General features: G+C 39.2%; 1 protein-coding gene across 1 annotated transcript in view; it reads right to left on the bottom strand.

Annotated features, from left to right (window-relative positions):
- Positions 1-21,183, bottom strand: part of ARHGEF28 (Rho guanine nucleotide exchange factor 28) — a 62,615-nt gene that overhangs the window by 23,074 nt on the left and 18,358 nt on the right. The window contains exons 6-25 of the mRNA XM_066569121.1: positions 20,427-20,499; positions 19,799-19,922; positions 18,355-18,487; positions 17,922-17,977; positions 16,327-16,378; positions 15,621-15,768; positions 15,390-15,511; positions 14,383-14,523; positions 13,669-13,919; positions 12,625-12,747; positions 12,115-12,232; positions 10,983-11,237; positions 10,005-10,081; positions 9,181-9,359; positions 8,418-8,518; positions 7,349-7,531; positions 4,642-4,773; positions 3,927-4,012; positions 569-607; positions 432-479 (exon numbers count right to left, since the gene is read on the bottom strand). Coding sequence (XP_066425218.1) covers positions 432-479; positions 569-607; positions 3,927-4,012; positions 4,642-4,773; positions 7,349-7,531; positions 8,418-8,518; positions 9,181-9,359; positions 10,005-10,081; positions 10,983-11,237; positions 12,115-12,232; positions 12,625-12,747; positions 13,669-13,919; positions 14,383-14,523; positions 15,390-15,511; positions 15,621-15,768; positions 16,327-16,378; positions 17,922-17,977; positions 18,355-18,487; positions 19,799-19,922; positions 20,427-20,499 — 2,441 coding nt within the window. The remainder of the gene's footprint in view (positions 1-431; positions 480-568; positions 608-3,926; positions 4,013-4,641; positions 4,774-7,348; positions 7,532-8,417; positions 8,519-9,180; positions 9,360-10,004; positions 10,082-10,982; positions 11,238-12,114; positions 12,233-12,624; positions 12,748-13,668; positions 13,920-14,382; positions 14,524-15,389; positions 15,512-15,620; positions 15,769-16,326; positions 16,379-17,921; positions 17,978-18,354; positions 18,488-19,798; positions 19,923-20,426; positions 20,500-21,183) is intronic.

Here is a 21,183-nt window from a genome sequence, read left to right as displayed (position 1 = left end):
TTAAGCACCTAAAATGGGCTGAGTTTGCTACCTGAGCTACCTGGCCAAATTACTGCTGATTACTAGCCAGGAGAACAGTCTAATCAAAATACAGTTTTTTCTCAAATAATTTCAGAAATCTGTATGTGGAATGACATCAGTTCAAGTGGAGCCATCATTTTGCTTTCCTGCTAGGTTTTTGGACTGTAGTGACATCCTCTTTTGGGAGGAGGGACTGATCTCCAAGCAGGTTAGTATTATTTAGTTCTTAAAAAGAAACCTACCACTGATGTAGAATAAAACTGTATCCTGTGACAACTTATGCAACAGTCAGAAGAGATCAGGATCAATTAACATAATGTCTGAAAGTAGGACAACATGAAAACAATTCTTTAAAAGTAAATTATTAGGACAAACTAATTACTCTCTGAAATTAGTAGTGGAGTAGTCACCTGCATGCTGTATAAGAGACGGGTTAAGTTCTGGATTGCTTGTACAATCTAGAAAATAAAAGAGAAGGATTTTCAAAGGTTTGACCACTGTTAACTAAATAATTACTACATTCTGTCTGAAGTTTAAATTAACTCACCTCTGTCCCTGTAGATTCTGAAAAATTCATATTTGCTCCCTAAAAGAAACACATGTAGGTTTAAAAAGTTGTTTTAAATTTTAAAGTTGTAACATCAAGGTAATTTTTTTTAAACTAGCGGGGACATGTGGCTAGGAAATGTGTACTGAGTCAACCCTTTATGTGGATATATTAAAAAAGACAGAAGCAACAATCTGTGAAGACGAATAATACATCAATAATGGAGTTCCCATGGAAATTACTAGAGATTCTGAACACAACTGTACAAATAAAACTATTTCATCCACAATTTTAATCCCTTATCAGTAATGCTACACAGAAAAGACATTTCAATTCATTCTTTGTTTACTTGAGAGTTTTTATATATCTGTTGTATATGCAGATTTCTGTATATACAGCCCAATGGGTTAAGATTAATTACAGTAGGATGAAACAGCATAAGAATCTTCAAAATTAGAGATAATAATGTACTAAGAAACTAGCAAGAAGGCATGTTGGATCACAAAAAATGCCTTAGGTACCCTGTGAGATGCTATGCCCAGTACATGCTACAAAAGGCACCAGCATGGTCACTACTGTCCTCTGCAGCAAGGCACAGCTGCTTCACACTTTCCATCCTGCTCCTTTTCTTAAGAAGCTCTCTAAATTTATGGGGTGAAGCTACCCATAATCCCTTTAGCATGAAGAACAGCTCCTCTGAGAAAGATAAGATGAAATGTGAAATGGTGAGGACTGTTTCAAATACAATCCCTTCTGAGACTACACTGAAAAGACTTCCTGTATGACTTTTCCTTTTTTTTTTTTTTTCCTAAAGAAGCTCAGGAGAGTTTGGGGAATATTTGTTTTCTCTCTGATTCTCGTAAGTTCTCTACTGAGTCTCATTTTCCACGACAGAGAGCAAAGCATCTGCTCCATTTAGATGCAATAACTGAAAATGAAAATGAGAAAGACCAGCCCCCTAAACACAACCCAGCACAGACACCCTTGGGGCAAAGGGAATACCAGCTGCATCATTTCCTCCACTACTCTTTCTCTCATTATATCTCTTCAGTATTTCCTTCCACTCCCCCTCCACATCTTCACCTCCTCCTTCTCACTGTATCCCCAAGCCATAGAAAAGCTCAGCTCTCCTGTGAAAGCTGACGATTTAGCATGGATGTCTTTGTGCAGTACAAGAATAGACTCAAGATAGCTCTGCTTTTCCTAAGCTGTATGGTGTGCAGTGGGTAAGGAAGCAGCACAGGGTCAGGAGGGAGAGAAAGGAGATAAGGCTGGAAGTGTGAGGAAGAGTGAAGAAGGGAGAGCCTGCACACTGAACAAGAGCAGGGTTTCCCTCAGGTTTTTAAGCTCTTTTTAACTGAAAATGGATGTGCACAGGGGAAAGGTTTGTCTGGTATTGGCTTGACCAAGGAGTTGCAAGTGGCCAGTCCCAGTGCCCATGGTCACCTCACTGCAGCACCACTTGAGTGCTAAGACATGAGGCTGAGGAAGGCTTAGCTGAGCTGGCACAGCTGGCCCTGCAAGTCCAGCTAGGAGTGAAGCAGTAATTTCAGGTGTTTAACTGTGCTGAAGGCCACCTCTCTGCCTCTCTTCCTGATCACCTTGGTTCAGAGAGATGAAGATGGTCAGATTCCAGGGCAGGCTGCGCTGTGCTTTGAACAACGCCTGGGAAGATACGCTTAAAAGGCAGGAGCAGGGGAGACAAGATGGGGATCACTTCTCACAGCTGCTCACTGGGGAGCCCTCATGTTGCAGGGACAATGCTTTTCCTTCCAGTATCTAGTCAGCATCTAACCTCCAAGCTGGGAGGAGCTCTTGCCCCCCTGTCCAGCTCCTGTTTTTCCAAGCTAGTTGGGCTGAGTCCAGAGCCGTCATCCCACGACCCTGGGACGGCACACCCACCTCCCTGGAAAGCCCGTGCCTTGCCTGTTTTCTTTGCTCATTCTGCCACCTCCTGGTAACTCTGATTCTGACATGGTATCAGAAGATGTGATACCTGCCTTCCCAAACAATAGGCCTTAAATAACAGGATGATGACTTAGAGTGGAAGAGTTGGATGCAAGTCCCTCCAGTTTTATGAATAGGCATAACTTCAAAGTTAGAGGAGCTTGCTGAAGGCCTTCTCCAGTCAAATCCAGGAAGCCTCCAATGGTAGAGACCCCCAAAACCTCTTTGGACAAACATTGCTCCTTGATCATCCTTGCACTGATTTTTTTTTTTCCTTATATACACTCAGAATTTCCCTTGCAGCAACTTGTAATCTTAGACACTTATCCTTTTGCTGCACATCTCTGAAAAAGAAAAAAGCCCAGCTCTACCTTCTCTATAACCCCAATGGCAAAGTTTTCCTGTAGAGCTACTGCAATTTTTAGCGGGCTATATGTGAGCCCCTCCACCCTCTCTAGGTTGGATTCCTCTTCAACTGCTCCCTCACTTTGTTTTCAAACAATTTTTTCTACTCACATTCTTCCTCTTGCTCCCTTCTATCAGCAGTCTGATAAGTAAGATGATCTAGTGCTAAGCATAAGGTGAGGTTGTAGAGAGATTAGTGTATTAGCAAGAGTATTCTCAATATAGAAAACAAACAAACAAACACAGGTTTTAGGCACACAAGCCCTCTTTCAGACCTGATGCAAATACAGTATGTTAATGCTAAACTTTTGAGCAAAGTTTTCTTTCCATTTCAAAGTCTGTATCTTACATTCTTGTCTCTCCCCTTTATTCCTTTTGTGATTCTTATTCTCCACCTAAGAACTACACTATTACGGTTCACTTTATTTTCACACAGTAATTCATGTTGCTTACTCTGCTGCTACATAAAATTTGTCATTCCTAGTCTTGCCCAGAACTGATTTTTGATTCCACTTTTCTCCCCAGATTTGCTTATCAGCTATAGGACTTTGCAAAATGGGCACTTTCTCTTCTCTTCTAGTCTATAATTGCTCTATTCTGTTTTGATTCAAATTCTGAAGCAAGCTGGTGTAAAAACATTCATCCTATCTTATGTGCTTGTTCTCAGGACAAAGTTCTTCCAATGCACAAGTGTTCCTTGCATCAGCTGAGGACTCTGTCACTGCAGGAGACTTTCATCATCCTGTGAACAGGAACAACCCATACAAGTGGTTTGAAAACACTGCCTGCTATTACAACTCACTGATCTCAAGCCTTGCAGAAAAATCATTCTGTGATTGGATTGTTTATGGCTGCTTTTTAAAATTTTATATGCAATTGCTGTGACCTCTATTAGACTGAATTACCTGGATCTGAGTGAAAATCCCCATAAAAATTTGAATAGCATGTACATGCACAGTGCCCAGACTGCTGTGTGCAATGCCGGAAAAAAAACTGTTTGCAATACCTTATCCTCAAGATCAGCACCTGCCATTTCCTTTTCAACACTGAGATCAATTTCTGGTGATTCTTCAATTTCTTTTCTTTCTGCATCTAACAAATAAAGCCCCAAGAAAATTCATAAGAAATGTATCAAAGCATATATTGACTAGAAAAACAAAGAGCATGCTTTTCTACTGCTACTCAGGACTATGAGAAAGTGATTTTTATAGTTTGTAGTTACATAATGGATCCTAGGCTGGGGAAAAACTAATTTGCAAGCCATGATGGCACACACGGCTCAACTCAGTTTTCCTACCTTACAAATTAGCACTATTTCATTTATGAAAGGTTGGAGGTAAGTGTAACCATAACACTAAAAATGCTCTGTAGCAATGTTTTTTACACAACTTTAGTGACAAATTTGTTGTGAGAAATTAATGCTACCCTTTGCAGCTGAAATTATTGGAATATTAATCCCAGTTTTCAACACTCCTGACAATAAGAGAAATGGTCTATATTGCAATATAGACTTGGTGCAGAGCTTAACAACAATGACAAGAAAGTGTACTTTCAACAAAGTTATGTAACAATTTACACTACCTGAGCATTTGCCCAAAGACAACTTCTATTACATTATTTTCTATTGATTCTGTCCTAGACCATGGAGGCTTTCCAAAAAACCAATCTGGTATCAATTATTTTAGCACTCTAAAAATGTAAAAACATCAAATTTTACTCACCACCCAGAACAGATTCCAGTTTTTCACTGGTAGCAAATCTATGCTTCACACTTAATTCCTCAGTACTTTCCTCTGGTGATCTGTCTGTTTCACTCACTTGTGATGTTATTACAGCAGTGTGGAGACTTTCAACTAAAGAGGAAAACATGCAGAATTACAGACATCCCTTAAAGAGCTCCTTAGGGCATGAATGCACTCAATGACATAGAAATGTTTGAACATGGAATAATTTAGCTTGTAAGAGACTTTCAGAGGTCACCTAGTCCTGCACTTCACTAAAACCTGGTCAGTCTAAATTGTGCTGCTCAGAGCGTTGCACAGCAAGCCTTTACCGCCTCCAAAGATGGAAACTTCAAAGTCTCCCTGAGCAATCTGTTCCAATTTTTTAACATTCTCATAGTATTTAATTTTTAATTTTAGTTAATTGGAATTGCCTGTGTTTCATCACAGGACTATTGTCTCTTGTCCATGTGTTCTTTTATTGTCATATGCCTCTGCAAAAATCCAGCTTCTCTGTATCCTCCCATTAAGCTGCTGTGGACAGAAATGAGATCCCCTCAAGCCAGCTACCTCAGCTTGTCTTCAGACATCATGTCCTCCCACCCTATAGTCATTCTGGTGCCTTTCACAGGATTTGTTTTACTTTTTCCATGTCTCCCTTGGCCAGGGAAAGTGCAGCATTTGTCATGGCAGCCCAGACAGGACTCGCCAGGGTTAAGTAGAGGAAGAATCACCTCCCTCAACTTGCTGGCAACTCTCCTCCTACTGCAGCAGCCCAGGAAGCAGTTGGGCATCTTTGGCACAAGGGCAACTGCTGCCTCATGGTCAACCTGCTGTCGAGTAGGACTCCCAGGTCCACTTCTACAAAGGCATTTTTCAGCTCATCAGTGTCCAGTCTGTACCAACATACAGGATTATATCACCTGAGATGCAGGACTTTGCATTTGTCTTTGTCAAATGTCTAAGTGTACCTCTTACCATTTTCCCCATCTGTAGGGGTCTCTCCAGCTCACTGAATGCTCCAGCTCTCACCATGACAGTCATGGGTTTGCTAAGAGTGTACTCAATCCCGAGGTTAACTGCATTAATAAAAATGTTGAATGCTACTGGTCTCAGGATACACCCCCTAAGAGAATCCCCTAATAACATGATACCGACTGGATGTCATATGACTGACCCCTTCAGCCCAGCAGTCCAGCCCGTCTTCCACCCAGTTAAGCAGTTTACATCAATTCAGATGTAAGGACACTACAGACAGTGCAAACAGTGTGGAAGGTCTGACAGAAGTCAAGGTAACCAACATGCACCTTTCTCTCACCATAAAACCTGTCAGGTTAGTTAGACACAGCTTGCCCTAATTAATCCGTGACAGTTGTTCCAAATCATCTTCCTGTCTTTCAGGTTCTTGGAAATGCCTTCCAGGAGGATTATTTCAGAGATGCTGGTGAGACTGACTGTTTTTTAGTTCTCTATATATTCCTTCTTGGAGTGTGAGGCTTGCTTTCTTCAAGTCATCAGGAACCTCTCCTGATCACTGTGACTTTCAAAGTTGACAGAAAACAGCCTCACAGTGACATTGGCCAGCTTGCTGTGCAGCCTTGGACTTATCCCATCTCATCTCATGGATTTGTGTATACCTAATTTGCTCAAGCACTGTGTAATTCTGTCTTTGTCTACTGTAAGCAATGCTTTATTCCCATAGAGCCTGCTATTAGCTCAGGAATTTAGTATTTCCATCCTGGAAAATGATCCCTACAACTGTCTATAATGTAAACAACTGTAAGCTCACAGAAAGTGTTGTAGAGTCCCGAAATCCAAGACATCATCAACATCAACAACAGCGTGAGAGAAAGTGAAAAGTACGGAAGTGGGTAGAATAAGGAATGTAATAAGTATAGGCTTCCATTTCAAGTATTTTCTGTTTCATCACTGACTTACTACCCTACACAAATTTAATCAATTTTATCAATAAAATGCTCTTTGACTTTATAATGATGATGAAGACCAAGCCCCACTGATTTATAGGTTGAAATGTTGCTAGTAGCACACAGTTCTCAATTTAGGTGATGCTAAAATCAGGACTCCATTTACCAGTGCTCCTTTCCACTACGTTTATGAGAAGTTTAGTTGAAGATCCAGCTAGGGAAGGTATCTACAAATACCATTCCCTTCCTTACTTTGTAGGACAGCACTATAGATGGTGCAGCCATCTACCAACATCCTGTTACATGGTAGGCAGAAAGAACAGGACTCGTACAGCAACTGTGGCAGGTGTTTCTTGTTAGAAATTTGATTTGCTCTGTATGTGATCATACAAGATTCTGAAGTGACATCAAAATCAGCCAAGGTGGGTGAAAGTTGGGGACCAGGTGCAATACCATACTGCATACAAGCTCCTCCTCTGCTGTGCTTCACCGAGCTGTACTATGAGGACAGCTAAGAACCTAACACCATGCCCCTGCCTGCATATATTTGATGCTATGCCCTAAACATATCTGTTATTTTAAAATCTGGCAGGTACCATCTCCTGTATCTGACAACAATAAACACGGCAGATTTTTTTTCTATGCCCTTTGGCAATTTTTGACACTGCCACTTCTTGAGACTTGACAGAATTGCAACACAAGGCCACATGTCTGCACTTGGTTACCTTAAAATATCTGCCCAAATGAAGAGCCACCAATCCACTCTTCCCGCGCAAACTCACCTTCTCTGAGCGCTGCTGCCAGCAGTGAACCAGCCTGTGGAGTTTCTCCGGAATCAGGTTTGATAAGCAGGTGAGGTTCTACATGGACATCATCAAAGCCACACATGTCTCCCAGTTCTGCATAGATACGCAACTTTTCTTCTAAATAACTGCAGATTTGCTGGTCCTGGTTACTCAGTGATTCTGTCAACCAAAATTGAACAGCGCAAAAATTGAAAATTGTGCTCATTTTTTATGCTGCAGGGAAAGCATGCTCCCCATTCACCTTTCTAATCTTTATGCCATGTAGGAAGTGCTAATTCAAGTTAAGCTTCTTTTAAATGGCCAGGACCCAAATTCATCCAAGTTCATCCCACAGTCTGTCCAAATGAAAGCTAACATAAACCCCTGCAGAGTCTAGGCCAAAGACCTACCCTAATGAGGTGGCTTTGGCTGCCTTCTCTGGCCCTCATTACTGCTCTTTTCTCACAACAACCTGCTAGCTCTACCTCCTGGAAAAGCACTTGGCTCATGTGTGCTAATAACTCAGGGCCTCAACCTCAGAGAACACCTTCTTTCAGCAGAGGATGTGGTTCTTAATAGGACAGACATTGCTGCAATTTCTCTCTTCATGGCAGTATAAAGATGTGGGAGTTAGGCTTAGGGGCACCAAGGAACCAGAATTTATCCTTATTAGCTATATTTGCAGATAAAAATATTAGCAGCAAAGGACAAAGTGCCATAAACAAGCACAAAGCCACACAATTTTGAAGATTCAAGGTATTTTCACAAACCCAGAACTACCTGGTCCTGATGCTAATCTGTGAAATTCAGTGTTTGTTTTGAAAACATCAATTTTTACTTTTATTTTTTAGTTACAGAAATGTAGTAAAAACATTAAAGTGTTTGGAAAAAATATGCTTCTTTTTTACTACACTCACATTATACCATCAGACCACCTCATCTGTCTCTGCTCTGACTCTACCTGTCGAGCCACTTTGAACACACCAGCCAGTATGGGTGCATGACTAATTCATCCTGAATGCTGAGGATGCTGGAGCTCTCAGAGCAACAGGAAAGGGTGCCACACCTTGATATTTCTGAATTCTGTATGTCTTGGCCTCAGCAATACGTCTGTCCTCATCAGATTCACTCATTTTTACTTCTTCTTCTTCTTCTTCCTCTGGACAACTTCAAAGATAAAAGACAAAGGTGGATAAAGCAAGATCTGCACATCATATATTCATCTTCAATATAATGTTATGTTCACAATAAACAGAACACAACACCAGCACCTTTTACAATAATCCAGAAGCATGCCATTTGTCTGCCTCTTTAAGAAGCAGTAAGTGGACATCAAGCAGACTGAAGGACTCCTTATTACTCTGGTAAGGCTGCACTGAGCAGAGTGGCTGGTGCACACCCACAGGTCTGCTGTCCCAAGCATAAGCTTGGGCCCATCAGAAGCAATATTTTCCCCACCATTCTTAATGACCGGATGCCAAGATAACAAGGCATGAATTGTGATTTTCTCAAAATGGTTGTATGGACACCTGCAGAACCCTGGAAGGCACTCAGTGCTAAAGGCAAAGGTGGGGGAAGGCTGGTAAAATGGCTGGTAAGGATGTCTGAGGAACAGAAAGGGTCTGCTGATTCAGTGGGAAACCAGGAGGAATATGGGAAGTATGGCAGGAGTGATTAAGAGGTTTTAGCACCTTGAGCTCAAAGGAAAACCCAAACTCACAGGTGGACCCAGTACAATGGAGAACAAAGAACATCCTGCCATGAATATCCAACCAACCTCCCATCTGCTTTGGACTACCAGCATGAAAACCAAACCCCTTTTTCCCTACCTTTCCACTGCCTCTTGAATATGCCTCATCCAGTTGTTACGTTCTTCTTTGGAGCTGGTATGAACCTCATACATCTCAGGCCCCACAGATGAAGCACTGATCAGAAACATCCCCCTTTCTTCATTGGCTACTTCTCTTACAATGAGCTTCTGAAGGGAGATAACTGAGGGCTTCTGGTCCTGCAGGAAACAGTCAAAGCACAAGCATAATAAATTACTTTCTTATAAAACATCACACTCTAGGAAAACATGATTTTTCACTAGTCCTGGTATAGCCAGACTACTGAAAGTTCTAAGTAATCAGACATTTTTTAAACTATTCTTTAAAATATGTTACACTGCTTGTAACATATGTCAACAAACAAATTAAGCACTAGATATGTGCTCAAAAGAAAATCTCAGAGGCTCACTGATACTGAGACACAATATTCATATAATGTTTGTATTTATATAGTTTGGGAACTTCTTTCCATGACCTTTCATGTCCTTTATGTGTGTTTACTACTATATTTTCAGTAAAAACTGTTCTGTTTGTTTTATGGAACAAAAAAATTAAAATTTGTATTAGACAACTGAAAGAGCCTGCATTACTTCCCACTTTCACAGTCATGTAAGGCACAACATTAAAGATATACTTCTGTTATTTTTATCCTTCTCCACAAAAAAATTTACTTTTGAAAAGAAATTAAATTTTCTATATACTGACATACAATACCAGGATTTAAAAAAAGCATAAGTTATGTGGGAATGAGCTGGATAAGGACCTAAGTTTTGAGAAAGATACAAGTGCAACATATGTGTTAAAATATCTGATAATATACTCACAACAGCTGCAAAGATGTATTTTTGATCCTTTTCTTGTAAGAACAGTAGTACATCAGTTAGAAGCAGAGCTAAGGTGTCTTAAAATGAGAAATGGAAAATGATGGCTTTTAATTAAAATTAGTGCAATCAGTGTTAAATTCTTACTTTATCTTTATAAAATAAAGGGAGAAGCCCTGATGAAGAAATATCTTGTAGAATCCTACAGCAAACTAAACAAGAAATATCTGAATTAGCCCATGGTCTGCATGAAGCACTTGCACATCCCTGCTTGATATCTCCCAGGAAAGTGCACCATGCTGCAACACAGGCCCGGGAAAAAAAGAAATCCTTGCACCAACAGCAGTAAAACTTCCCTAAGCCTGACAAAGACTATCTCACATAACCTTGCTTTGTCTGTGCTGTAACTCACAGCACAGTATTACACTGGTAAAGGCGTTTCTAGAATAATGATCAACAGACAGCTTTATAAAGTTGTACAGCAAAAACTAGTGTTTTTTCCAAAAAAAGCCCAAACCCTAATACATGATTAACACCTAATACTTGATTAAAAATCAAAATCTGAGCTTGCATGTAAAAATTGTGCTCCAGCCAATTGTGGCTTCAGAATTTATTTTCTACTAGGGATGTCTCATTACCACTGAATTGTTAATAAGCTATTTTCAATGGCAAATACTGCAAACAATAAAAATGTACAAGTGAAAACATAATATTATGAAATTAAATTGAAAAACAAAAAACTTGAAGGAGGGGATTGGAAGAAGAAATGCAAATGGTAATGTATGTGAATTTGTGTTCTTACGCAGTTTACTCACAGCTTCTGGAACTGATCATCCAGAAATTAGTGTGACATTGGCAATATCACTACCTCAGACATTCTTATTTTCAATATAGCACAAGAAAGTATTTTCACTCTTTAACCATCTTTGAATGTTATTTGCAAATAAAGAGTTAAAGGACTTCACTGCTCAGATAAAATACCTTTGAACCGACCAGTTGCTGTCTTCCAATACACTAAGCCTTCATGAAGAAGTATCCTCTCTTTCCTCATCAAGTCTTGCTTCCTAAAAACATGGCCATTTTTCAGCTTTGTGTATGTTTTGTTTTCAGTTCTACAGAGAATTTCCAACAGCTTTTGCTTTTTCTCATACTCATTCACTTTCAAATCTACTCTTGCTATTATATCCTTAATTAGACGAAGGGCTTTGCACAAGTCTTTATGTTCTTCTGTTCCTTCTGTATGAAACAAAAAAAACAACATGACATTAGTCACCATGTTCAAGAGAAGATATAATTCCTTGATTTCTAGAAACAATCGGCATGATGCAAACCTTAAATTGATAAATTTGTTAATTTAAGTTGAACCTTGCAACCATTTTACTAGAATTATTAGGGGTATATACCTTTGTCTCACCTATTAAAAGATGGCCAGTACCTCAGATTTATTCATTAGCCAAAAAAACTCATTGAATAGTTTCTGACATATTTATGAGGTGCGAGCACTCAAAAAAAAAAAAAATCAGTGACCAAGTAAATCATATAGCATATTATTTTTCTGCCTAAACAAAGTACCCTTGAAACAAGATTGCAAGTACAAAGGATTTGCATTGTATATGCAACTTTCTACAATGCTCATTTACTGCCCATTTAGGGGGCACTATCTGTAAGTTAATAGTAATTGTAAAAAGTTATACTAAGTTCCAGAGGGCATTCAAGCTTTGCCTGAAAAAACAGAGAGTAATTTACAAAATGTTTGCCTAGCCCTACTTAGAAAAAGCTCCTCCAGAATAAATTCCAAAGGTACACATTATCTGAGCTAGTTCACATACTTCAGTCAAGATCTTTTCCTAAAACAAGTACATTCTTCTGGACTTCTATGGCCTACCTGGCTGGAATATCAGAAATCTTCACCTAGAAGATAGACAAGACCTATATAGACCAGACAGCCCTGTTCAGGTGACATTTGCCTGTACAGTAGGTATTTATGTCGCTCTGGTTGTATCTCAACAGAGCAGTAAATTTAATCTTTTGTGATATTGTAGCTGTGCGAATTCCTTATGTTAAAATTGTGCTAGGATTTCAGACATGAAGCAACACTTTAGCTTTTATTTACCTTTTGAGTATTGCAATATCCTTTCAACCAGAACAGGGTATTTGGTGATTCGCTGAGTGACGAGTAAAATGCATTCAGGGATTCCTCGGCGTCGTGCCAACAGGTTGCTATTTCTCAGCTGCACATATGTAAATATATACCTTAGGTAGTAAATGCATATTAAACCACCAATTGGCTAATAAGAAATATGATCTAAAAGCATTAGAATAAGTTAAAACAAATGCTGGGTAATCGGAACCATCCCCAAGGAACAGCTGCTGTGCTGAGGGATGAGGCATACTATAACAGGAACATGTGTGTAATACACACTGGATGCCAAAGCATTCTAAAATTTGAAAGAAAACTGTGATTTATTAGCTCACTAGTTAAGGAGAAAAAAAATTTTGTCATTTTTATTAGCCATTTAAAGTGAGTTACTGAATATAATTCCAACCCTAAATCTAAGTAATAGCTATGTACCTTTTTCCTGAGCACTTTGTCAGTAGTGCTCATGATTCCACATTAACTTACTTTAATAAAATTCTGGAACTTCTTGTTTTGTTGCAGCTCTTTGAAGAGATTAACAGCTTCTTTCTGATGGCTACAAAACTCTCCATATATTTTCTCCATTTTAGTTGCATTTTCCTCTGAAAACTGAAGAAATTAATAAGTGGATTGTGCTCAACATTCTATCTGACAGGAAAGTGAATTTTAACTAGTGAATTTTGTACAAATAGGGAACTTCTACATTAAGGGTTTATCAAGTTCTCTGAATTTCATTAACCTGTCTGTAGGCCTGTCACTACAGAATGAAAATATGCTAGCTGTTTTTAGGAGCAAGAAGAGGAACGCAGCTGGAGAGAGCACAAGCAACCTCCACTGTACTCTTGCCAGGAACAGCCAGAACATTATAACAGCATTTACTTCATCTCTTTTCAAACACAACCCTCTGAGGTTCATTTACTTTTGTCTAATCTCCACATTGTTTCTAGATAAGCTAACATCTCAGTTCTTTATTTCAGCGGAGTTAAAAAGACTGACAGAAGGTGAAAAGCTACACCTCCTTTTCACAAGGAACTGAGTTGTGAATGCCAAGCCATCACTTAGCTATTCTTCAGCCACAGGAAACACCCTGCAACCACACCTTCCTTACTGGGCAGTATCCTGGGAAGTAACTGATCTGGGATGCCAGATTACTGCAAGAAATTAATGGGTAGTTTCCTTTCCATCATCAGTTCTTCACATCGCTCCTCAGCTGATAAAGTGAATCCATTACTTCCATTTTTTGCAGCCCGTAGTATGACAGCAGCCTTCTACTGCAAACATGACCAAGTTCATCACTTCCCTTGTCACTCACACCACATAGGGAGAAATCCACCCCAAGTTCACACAGCTACCTCACAATAATGATATCTTTTCACATTGTTCTTTCATCCTGAAATAATCAGGGGAGGACAGGTTTTGAATCTTTTTGAGCAATAATTGTCTACCTGCCCACAGAAGTTTTGGAGTAAAAAAATTGTTTAAACTTGGAACTCTGAGCACTTAAAGGATTAACAGAACTGATGCTTCTACCTGCTGCACAAGGATGTCTCCAATTCTGCTGATGACAAAATTACGCTCGCTCCCTGCCGTACATGATTCCTGCCGCCTGTCCTTCATTCTGCAGAAGAATTGCCTGTGCACCTCCAGTAGCTCATCTAAGCAGGGGAATATTCTGTCCACTATGCTGTGGTCAAGCTGCAGTTCTTCCTTCATCCCCTTCCTGAATATTTCAGACATAATGAACAGGGTATGGATGTGATGTACTTCTGTTTGCATCAGCTCTGTGGTATAAAAGAAAAAAGGATAGTGTAGTAATCACCTGAATATTCTGCACACCTTATAAGACAGACTTTAGTCTATCAAATACACAGTCATAATTCCTTTTTGGGTGTGGGCCTCAAACCTAATCAATTATGTCAGCAGGAAGACTTAATTTATCTGGCTCTGACACACATCTCTCTCTATCCCACTGAACAAGCTGTGGTTGTAATAGCTTGAGCTGAGGATCGGATGAGGCCCCTTCTAATTTCAACCATTCTGTGAACAGGCTAGGTATGTCTCTGGTACCCAGTACTATCAATTTCCTTAGTTTAGGAGACATACTTCGTGATAAAAATGTTCTTTGAACCTTCGTGTTGTTTTGAGTTGAAGCATTCATTCTTCTGGCCATAAACCATGTAGGTTCCCTCTCTATTTGATACACCAAATTGCATTTAAACCTAAACACAGCTTTTAAATACTGACCAAATATGACATCCTGCCGCTTGACGACATCCTTTTCTTGCTTGCTACAGAACATTGGATCCACAACAAGACTCCAGGAGTCTGCCTCAAACTCTTCTGCATCTGTGCAGAGATCAGTCCACTGAGACAAATCCACATCATCTATGACAAAATTTGTATTTCTTTAACACCACACATACAAAGAGTAAGGGAAGTCCCTTGGCACATGTAGATCTATTCATATAGGGAACACATCACAGAGATGAACATTACAGGTAAGACTTCTGCAAATGCTGGCACTGTCTTTACTACAGCAAAGTTTGCCAGATGTGAATATTATTACCAAAGTGTTGAATTGCTTTTGTGACAGAAGGGGAGGAGAATAGGTAAAAAACACTCTTCTTTCCTCAAATCATTTTTATAACTCTTTGCTTGCATAAACCTTTTAAAATTTAAAAATAAAATTCAACATTTCCAATACCAGATGTCCAGTGAGTGGTATGTGCACCATCCTACGTGAGTGAAAGCCTCTCAGCTTTCAAATTCACCTACACAAAAAAAATCAATTTCTATTTGCTTCATAAGGCTATGCAGCTATTCTAAGAGCACAGCTTATCATCAGGAGTTAAGAATTTGGGCTACTGAGGAAATACAAGTGTTGCAGGTTTACAGTTTGCAATGGATGCTGTCAACAGAGTCAACTGGATGAGTGCAAAAGAAAAGTGTATTACTGTTCTGTTTCTGCAAGGATGCCAGTACATTTATCCCTGTTACTTTAAAATGGTAATAGCATACTAAAATATTCCAAAAGTTGTAAAATAGTTAGTTACAAGGAAGAAAGGAAAAGTTCTTTTTTAAGATTAATGTGTTTGATTTCATCATTTTAAAGAGGGATGCAAATGTAATTATCAAAAGCAAGTGCTGTTTTTTGAGAAGATGAAGTGTCTTCCTAAATCAGCTAAGGAGTTTTTCTGGTTTTCACTTTCCAATACTAGCTATAAGATGCAACATCTGTGCAATATTCTCACCTTCCATCATAAAAGCATCCATTGAAGAATAGGTCCCTAATGCTTGTAACATCTCTTCAGACTGTGACTTGGACTTCCAGGTGCTAGTCTCAGAATCATGTCCAGAAAATTGTGTAGCTCTTCTAGAGCAGAAATAAAATTACAAAAACCCACATTTATTTCATGGTTTAAATCTTCCTAGAAATCCTGAAGGATGTATTTAGCATAGTCCATTGGCATCTGCCCCTCTACCTTTCCAAACTGGCACTGGGGACACTTTTGGACAAGAGGTAAGGCTGTTGTGAGGCTTCCCTCTTTCCAGGAGACAGTCCAATAGGCACTGAGAAAGAAGGATGCACTGAGGACAGCACCGTCTGTGAAATGTCTCCAGGCAGGGAATCTGTGAGGCAAAGCACAACACAACATTTTGACAAACAATGAGTTTGTCATTGTTTGACAGAGTATGTCATCAACAGCACACTTATACTGAGAAATGCTATCTGGTGCTCATATTGACCTATATCAGGCATCAAGAATGCCCACTTGCCAAGGTACATTACCTCAATGCTCTCTCACACAATATAAAAATATGCCTGTAGGCAATATGGAATAGCCCCAGAGTGACTATCATTTGATAAAGAAATAATCTCAAATCATACATCCTCTATAGGTGTATGAATACTTGTGCACAAGATAAATGACATAGATAGAACTGGCTACTTTTTTTGTTGTTTTCACTGAAGATATAGTAAATTCATACTCATTTCAGTAGAAGACAAATTAATTCAACAGTGATCTCTCAAAAAAAATCCATTCATATTAGAGACACACACCCTTTCTTACAGATATTGAAAGAAAAATTAGAAACAGAGAAATTACATGGGAAAGTTCATGCTGCCAGTCCCAAGATTTTTAATCAAGGCCTACCTTAGAAATGCTAGGTTTATACCTAACTTACTTGTTACACCAACTTGGACCTTGTTTTTACTATGGTATTTCTCCTGGGATTTCTGAAAAAAAGAATTTTTTGAAATCACATAGCTGATAATATATTTAACAATCAAGTCAGTAATTCATTCACATACACCATCACACAAAGGGCTGCAAGAAAGTGGTCCTAAATTATGGTATTAATTCATTCCAATAACTAATTTTATTAGTTATTAGTAGATAATAATATTTTTAAAAAGTAGGATATTATTTGTACTACAATACAAAATTATTTCTTCTAAGCAGACTGAGTTACAACATTCTACTTTCTCTATATGAGTATTGGCTGCAAAGGCTGCAAGAAAAGTCCACATTCAGGGCTTCATACTCAAATAAGATCACAGCATTTGTGGTAGTACACCATCTGAAGCGTGGGTACCAAAGGCAGAACTGCTCTCCCTTCCAAAGTGGACTTTTGCAAAATCTGTACCAAAAGCCTGCTGCACTTGGGCATATACTTCACTTCAGGTGGGTCAGTGAACATTTCCTGCACTTCATTCTTGCTGAGATGAATTGAGGGCTCTTGTGTCCTCTTGCAAGTAACCCACCATCCCCAGGAACCAAAGCTGTCAGTTCAGCAGCCTTATTGCCTAAAGTTTCCCAGAAATTAGTGCAAGACCATGACGTGAAAATTACAAACAAAATTAAACCCACTTGATTTATGTACAGTTTAAGGCTTGTAAAATCAGTATGGAATCACGCTCTCCTTGAAAGCCACCATGATGCAAAACCCAGCTACACCAGAAATGTGCCACGATGATGCAGGTCATTTTTCACATTTGTGAAAAATGACCTGCATCATTGTGGCACATTTCTCTTTGAGTCTCATTTCATTTCTTGAGGGCAGTAGCCCTACACCTGGTTTTCAAGATTATGCCTTTGTTACGATAATCTCACCATGCATGCATTCCTTCTTAACTGTTAAAGTAGTATCCATCAGCTCCAGTGCTGGTTTTGCCCTGCTCAGAAGCAGCTGAACACTGGAATAATTGCCTAGGCAGGCAGCTCTGGAGTCTCCTCTTCCAGAGATTTCCCAGAATGGGTGAAACAAACATCTGCCCAAATTGCTACTTAGAACAAACATCTGCCCAAATTGCTACCTAGAACAAACATCTGCCCAAATTGTTACCAAGAAGTGAGCCAGCCCAAGGGTGGGGAGGTAGATGACGTCACCGGCCAGAACCCCTTCCATCTCTGCTTTCCATTATTCCAAACATATGGAATCCCCCCCGTACACAAGGGTTCTTTCTCTCTGAGGTTTTGAGAAGCCTTTCTTTTCAATCTGTTCTGTAACCCTCCAGGCACACCATTTCACAGTCTGAGCTTCAAAAATACAAACACTCTATGAAACTCTTTTTCGACCCCCTACTAAAAATTGTTATTCAAGCACACAGAGTAAACAGTGCTTGCTCTGTTGCTCACATTAGCCATTCTAACCCCCTTGCAGCCCTTCACACACAGACGCTGGGTCTGGGCAGCCCTTGTGTATTTTCTTTTTTCCTTCATTGTTTCTAGCCCCTGGGAAAGCAAGTATCCTCTAGTAAGATCAGTGTAGGAGGTTACCTTGGTGCACACAGGAGCACACTCCTTGCAGCTTTTATGCACAATCACACTGCAATCTGAAAGAGAAGGTATGTTTGAAAGCCTGGCACCAAACAGGGTCCCCAGTCTGCAGAAAATGTACTCTGAGGCTTCAGTTTTCCCTTTTTCAGGGAAAACTTGATATTCACTTATTAAAATGATCCTCTGGATTCTTTGAGTACAGATATAGGCTAGAAGGAAGTTTCTGCCTAATGTGCTAGTGCTAGGAGATCAACGTTTCTTTCTGAATCTGTTACCTGCTGTCCTTCCTCCCTCTCCCTTGTCAACCTCAGCTCATTACATAAAGCAGGTACATCCCAATGATGACAAGGTTTCAAACATCAGACTGAACCAGGATGTTAGAACAGCACTCAGAGCACTGTAAATGCATAAGTAAAAGCCAGCAGCTACTTACAAGAACACTGCAGTGACTCCTTTCCTAGGAGGGCCTTTTCACAGACCATACATGGGATAACTCCTGGGAAAGTCCCATTTGTAAAATTGTGCCTGGTTGGTTTCTCCTTATCTTTGGTATCTTTATTTTTTGTCTTCATCCCCCAAAAAAGAGGCAGGAAAATAAATGAACAAATAAATTTTTAAAATAAAATAAATAATTATTTAAATAAAAATTATTCAATCTTAAAAATAAAAAAAATATTCCCTTATCAAACCAAATTATTCTAGAATATTTAATCCCTGTCCTGGAAGACTTACAACAGCATACTGTACTCTTATACCCAATATTGATGAAGCTCTAAAATCATATAGGCCTTGTTTTTACTGGCAGCTAGGCCTGGCAGCATTATCAAGGAAGACTGGCAGAAATACATTTAGAAATCTAAAAAGAGAGGAGGGACAAGAAACAAAATTTTAGAAGTGCTGTTCATTCACTGTACACACTGTATATATCCTCTACATGTATATAGCTCATGCCTCTGCAGATAGAGGCGCAGTTATGCAAATTTAGAAAAGTTATCTTTATATCTTAGAAGACATTAGAAACAACCTATTTTTAATGAGTGGTAAAAAATTTAATAAATTCTGCCTATTTTTCCACTACCCTTGTTGGCATAACTATACATATAGCTTATACTTCTAGTTACTGACTGTTATACTTTAGGAGAACTCACAGACACAAGCTGCACAACCAAACATATATGTTCACATGTTCATGGTCAGCTCTGACACTCCTGAAGGTATTGCCTCAGACAAACACCTTCACATCTGTGTTTGTTAGGTTGTCCTGGGGCACAGGAGGGCATACTAGAAAGATCCTGGAGGCCAAGCCTGTCTTTCAAGCTGCTAACTGATGTCATTAATCTAAAATTAAGATGCCTTAGAATTAAGTTACAATATTGTAATCTACCTTCCATAGTAGGACCGTTCAACTGTGCAGGCCTCAATTCTTAAACTCTTTAACACTATGCATTGTTAACTTATGCAAGAATTCCTATTAACTTCAAATAAGGCAAATTCAACTAATTACACCCTAATGTAGGAGTTTACATACTCAATTACGTTTTGAGAGCAATCCCAAGAACAGGCCCATATCTGTTAATTTTATTTAACAAAGAAAATATTTCTTAAATGTAATTCATACATTTAAATATTTGCTAAATCACCACACAGAATTGCTAATTACATCAAAGGAAAGCTGGTTTTTAATACAAATGCCATTTCAGGGTAACCTGCATATATTTTAAATTTAAAAAAAGAAAAGTGAAAAGAGTCTTCCTATGACTTTTGTGGTTTTGTAATAAACAATTTATCTTGACATGAAAAATTAGCTTCCATCTATAATTCATTTAATTACAGTGACATAATCATACATAATAATATGGACATAAATCCCAAATTACCTTGCCTTTATTCCGTGTGCTGGTCATCCTGTTCATTAGAAAGCTAAAAGTCCGACTCACTTTATATTTTTCAGACTCATTTTTTGAGGGTACAACATACTTATTCCATCCCTCTTCCTGAATCCTAAAACAGAGACCAGTGAAAAAATGTTCCTCATTCCTTTAATTAACAGCAACACTCCTTTAATTAACATATAGCAGAATCTGGACAGTGCTTGTTTCACCTAACATTTACAATTACATGCTTTGTTGTGGGTTTAACATATTATGAAAAAGATTGCTATCCCTATACAAAAAGAAGTAACACTTGCCAATAAGCACTCTGCATGTGCAATGTGTAACAAGCTTGCCTATTTTACAGTTGGTATCAAAAACTGCCCAGCTTTTACTGCAGTGGTTTGGACATTCCTACAGTGGACAGGAGCCCCAGGAGCAGGCAGCAGCCCATCCCTGCTTTGCATGTCCCAGTAAATCCCTGCTGCAGGATGCGTGTGGTGAGAGCTGGGTTTGGCACACGGTTTAGGCATGAGTTCACAGAAGCCAGGGGCCTCTACCCCACTGCTCAAAGCCCATGTAGCAGGAAGGTCTCTTGCCCACAGGGCTCCCTAGATGGCATTCTGGCACAGACCTGCTGCCGGCTCTCCGTGACACGCACCCGTACCTTTGTTCCCGGCACTGCTCCGGCAGGCTGTACGTGCGCTCTGCAAGACACAAACAGCCACAGGGCACTCACACTGCAAGGTCATCAGGCTCATTTCAAACTCACAACCTCCACCAAGCCATAAGGCTACCACTGAGGGTTTGCAATGTCATTTGAAAATCAGGAAGGCAAAAACATACATACATTAGAAACAGCTTTTTCCAGGTTAAGACCACTTCCTACTAAGCTTTTAGATGACAGGCTCTGACAGAACTCAGAAGGGTATCACTGAATGCCAGTCCCTGCAGTCTGTTTTTAAGAATAGCACAAATTATTTCTTTTGTTTTTCTTTACAACATAGACTTGAATGACTTTCCCTTCATTTTGCTTTTCATATAATTTGCTATAAAATATCTTAATGACATTATTCTAACATTTGCAGTTACACATCTTATGCAGCTTTACCAAAAAAAAAAAAAAAAATCCTTCTACACAAAGAGGAATACCACTACCTAAAGTATTGCCTAGGATGTTTAATGTTCTACAAATTTGTATCTTCTACAATTCTATGATCCTATAAACAGATGACCCAAGGAGATACTTTTCACAAGCTCTCTAAAAAGCAAAATAAAAACAACTCACTTGGGTTGTTTTGGAAGAAAATAGGCCCAAAACTGTAGAGAACACTACCATTTTCAAATTAAAAGCACTTCCCTTTTGCAGATGTTTCAGCAAAGCTACCACA

The sequence above is a fragment of the Molothrus aeneus genome, chromosome Z (genome assembly GCF_037042795.1).
Source record: "Molothrus aeneus isolate 106 chromosome Z, BPBGC_Maene_1.0, whole genome shotgun sequence".
Taxonomy (NCBI): Eukaryota; Metazoa; Chordata; class Aves; order Passeriformes; family Icteridae; genus Molothrus; species Molothrus aeneus.
The sequence above is the reverse complement of the archived record's forward strand: the minus strand, read 5'-3'. Positions and strand labels throughout refer to the sequence as shown.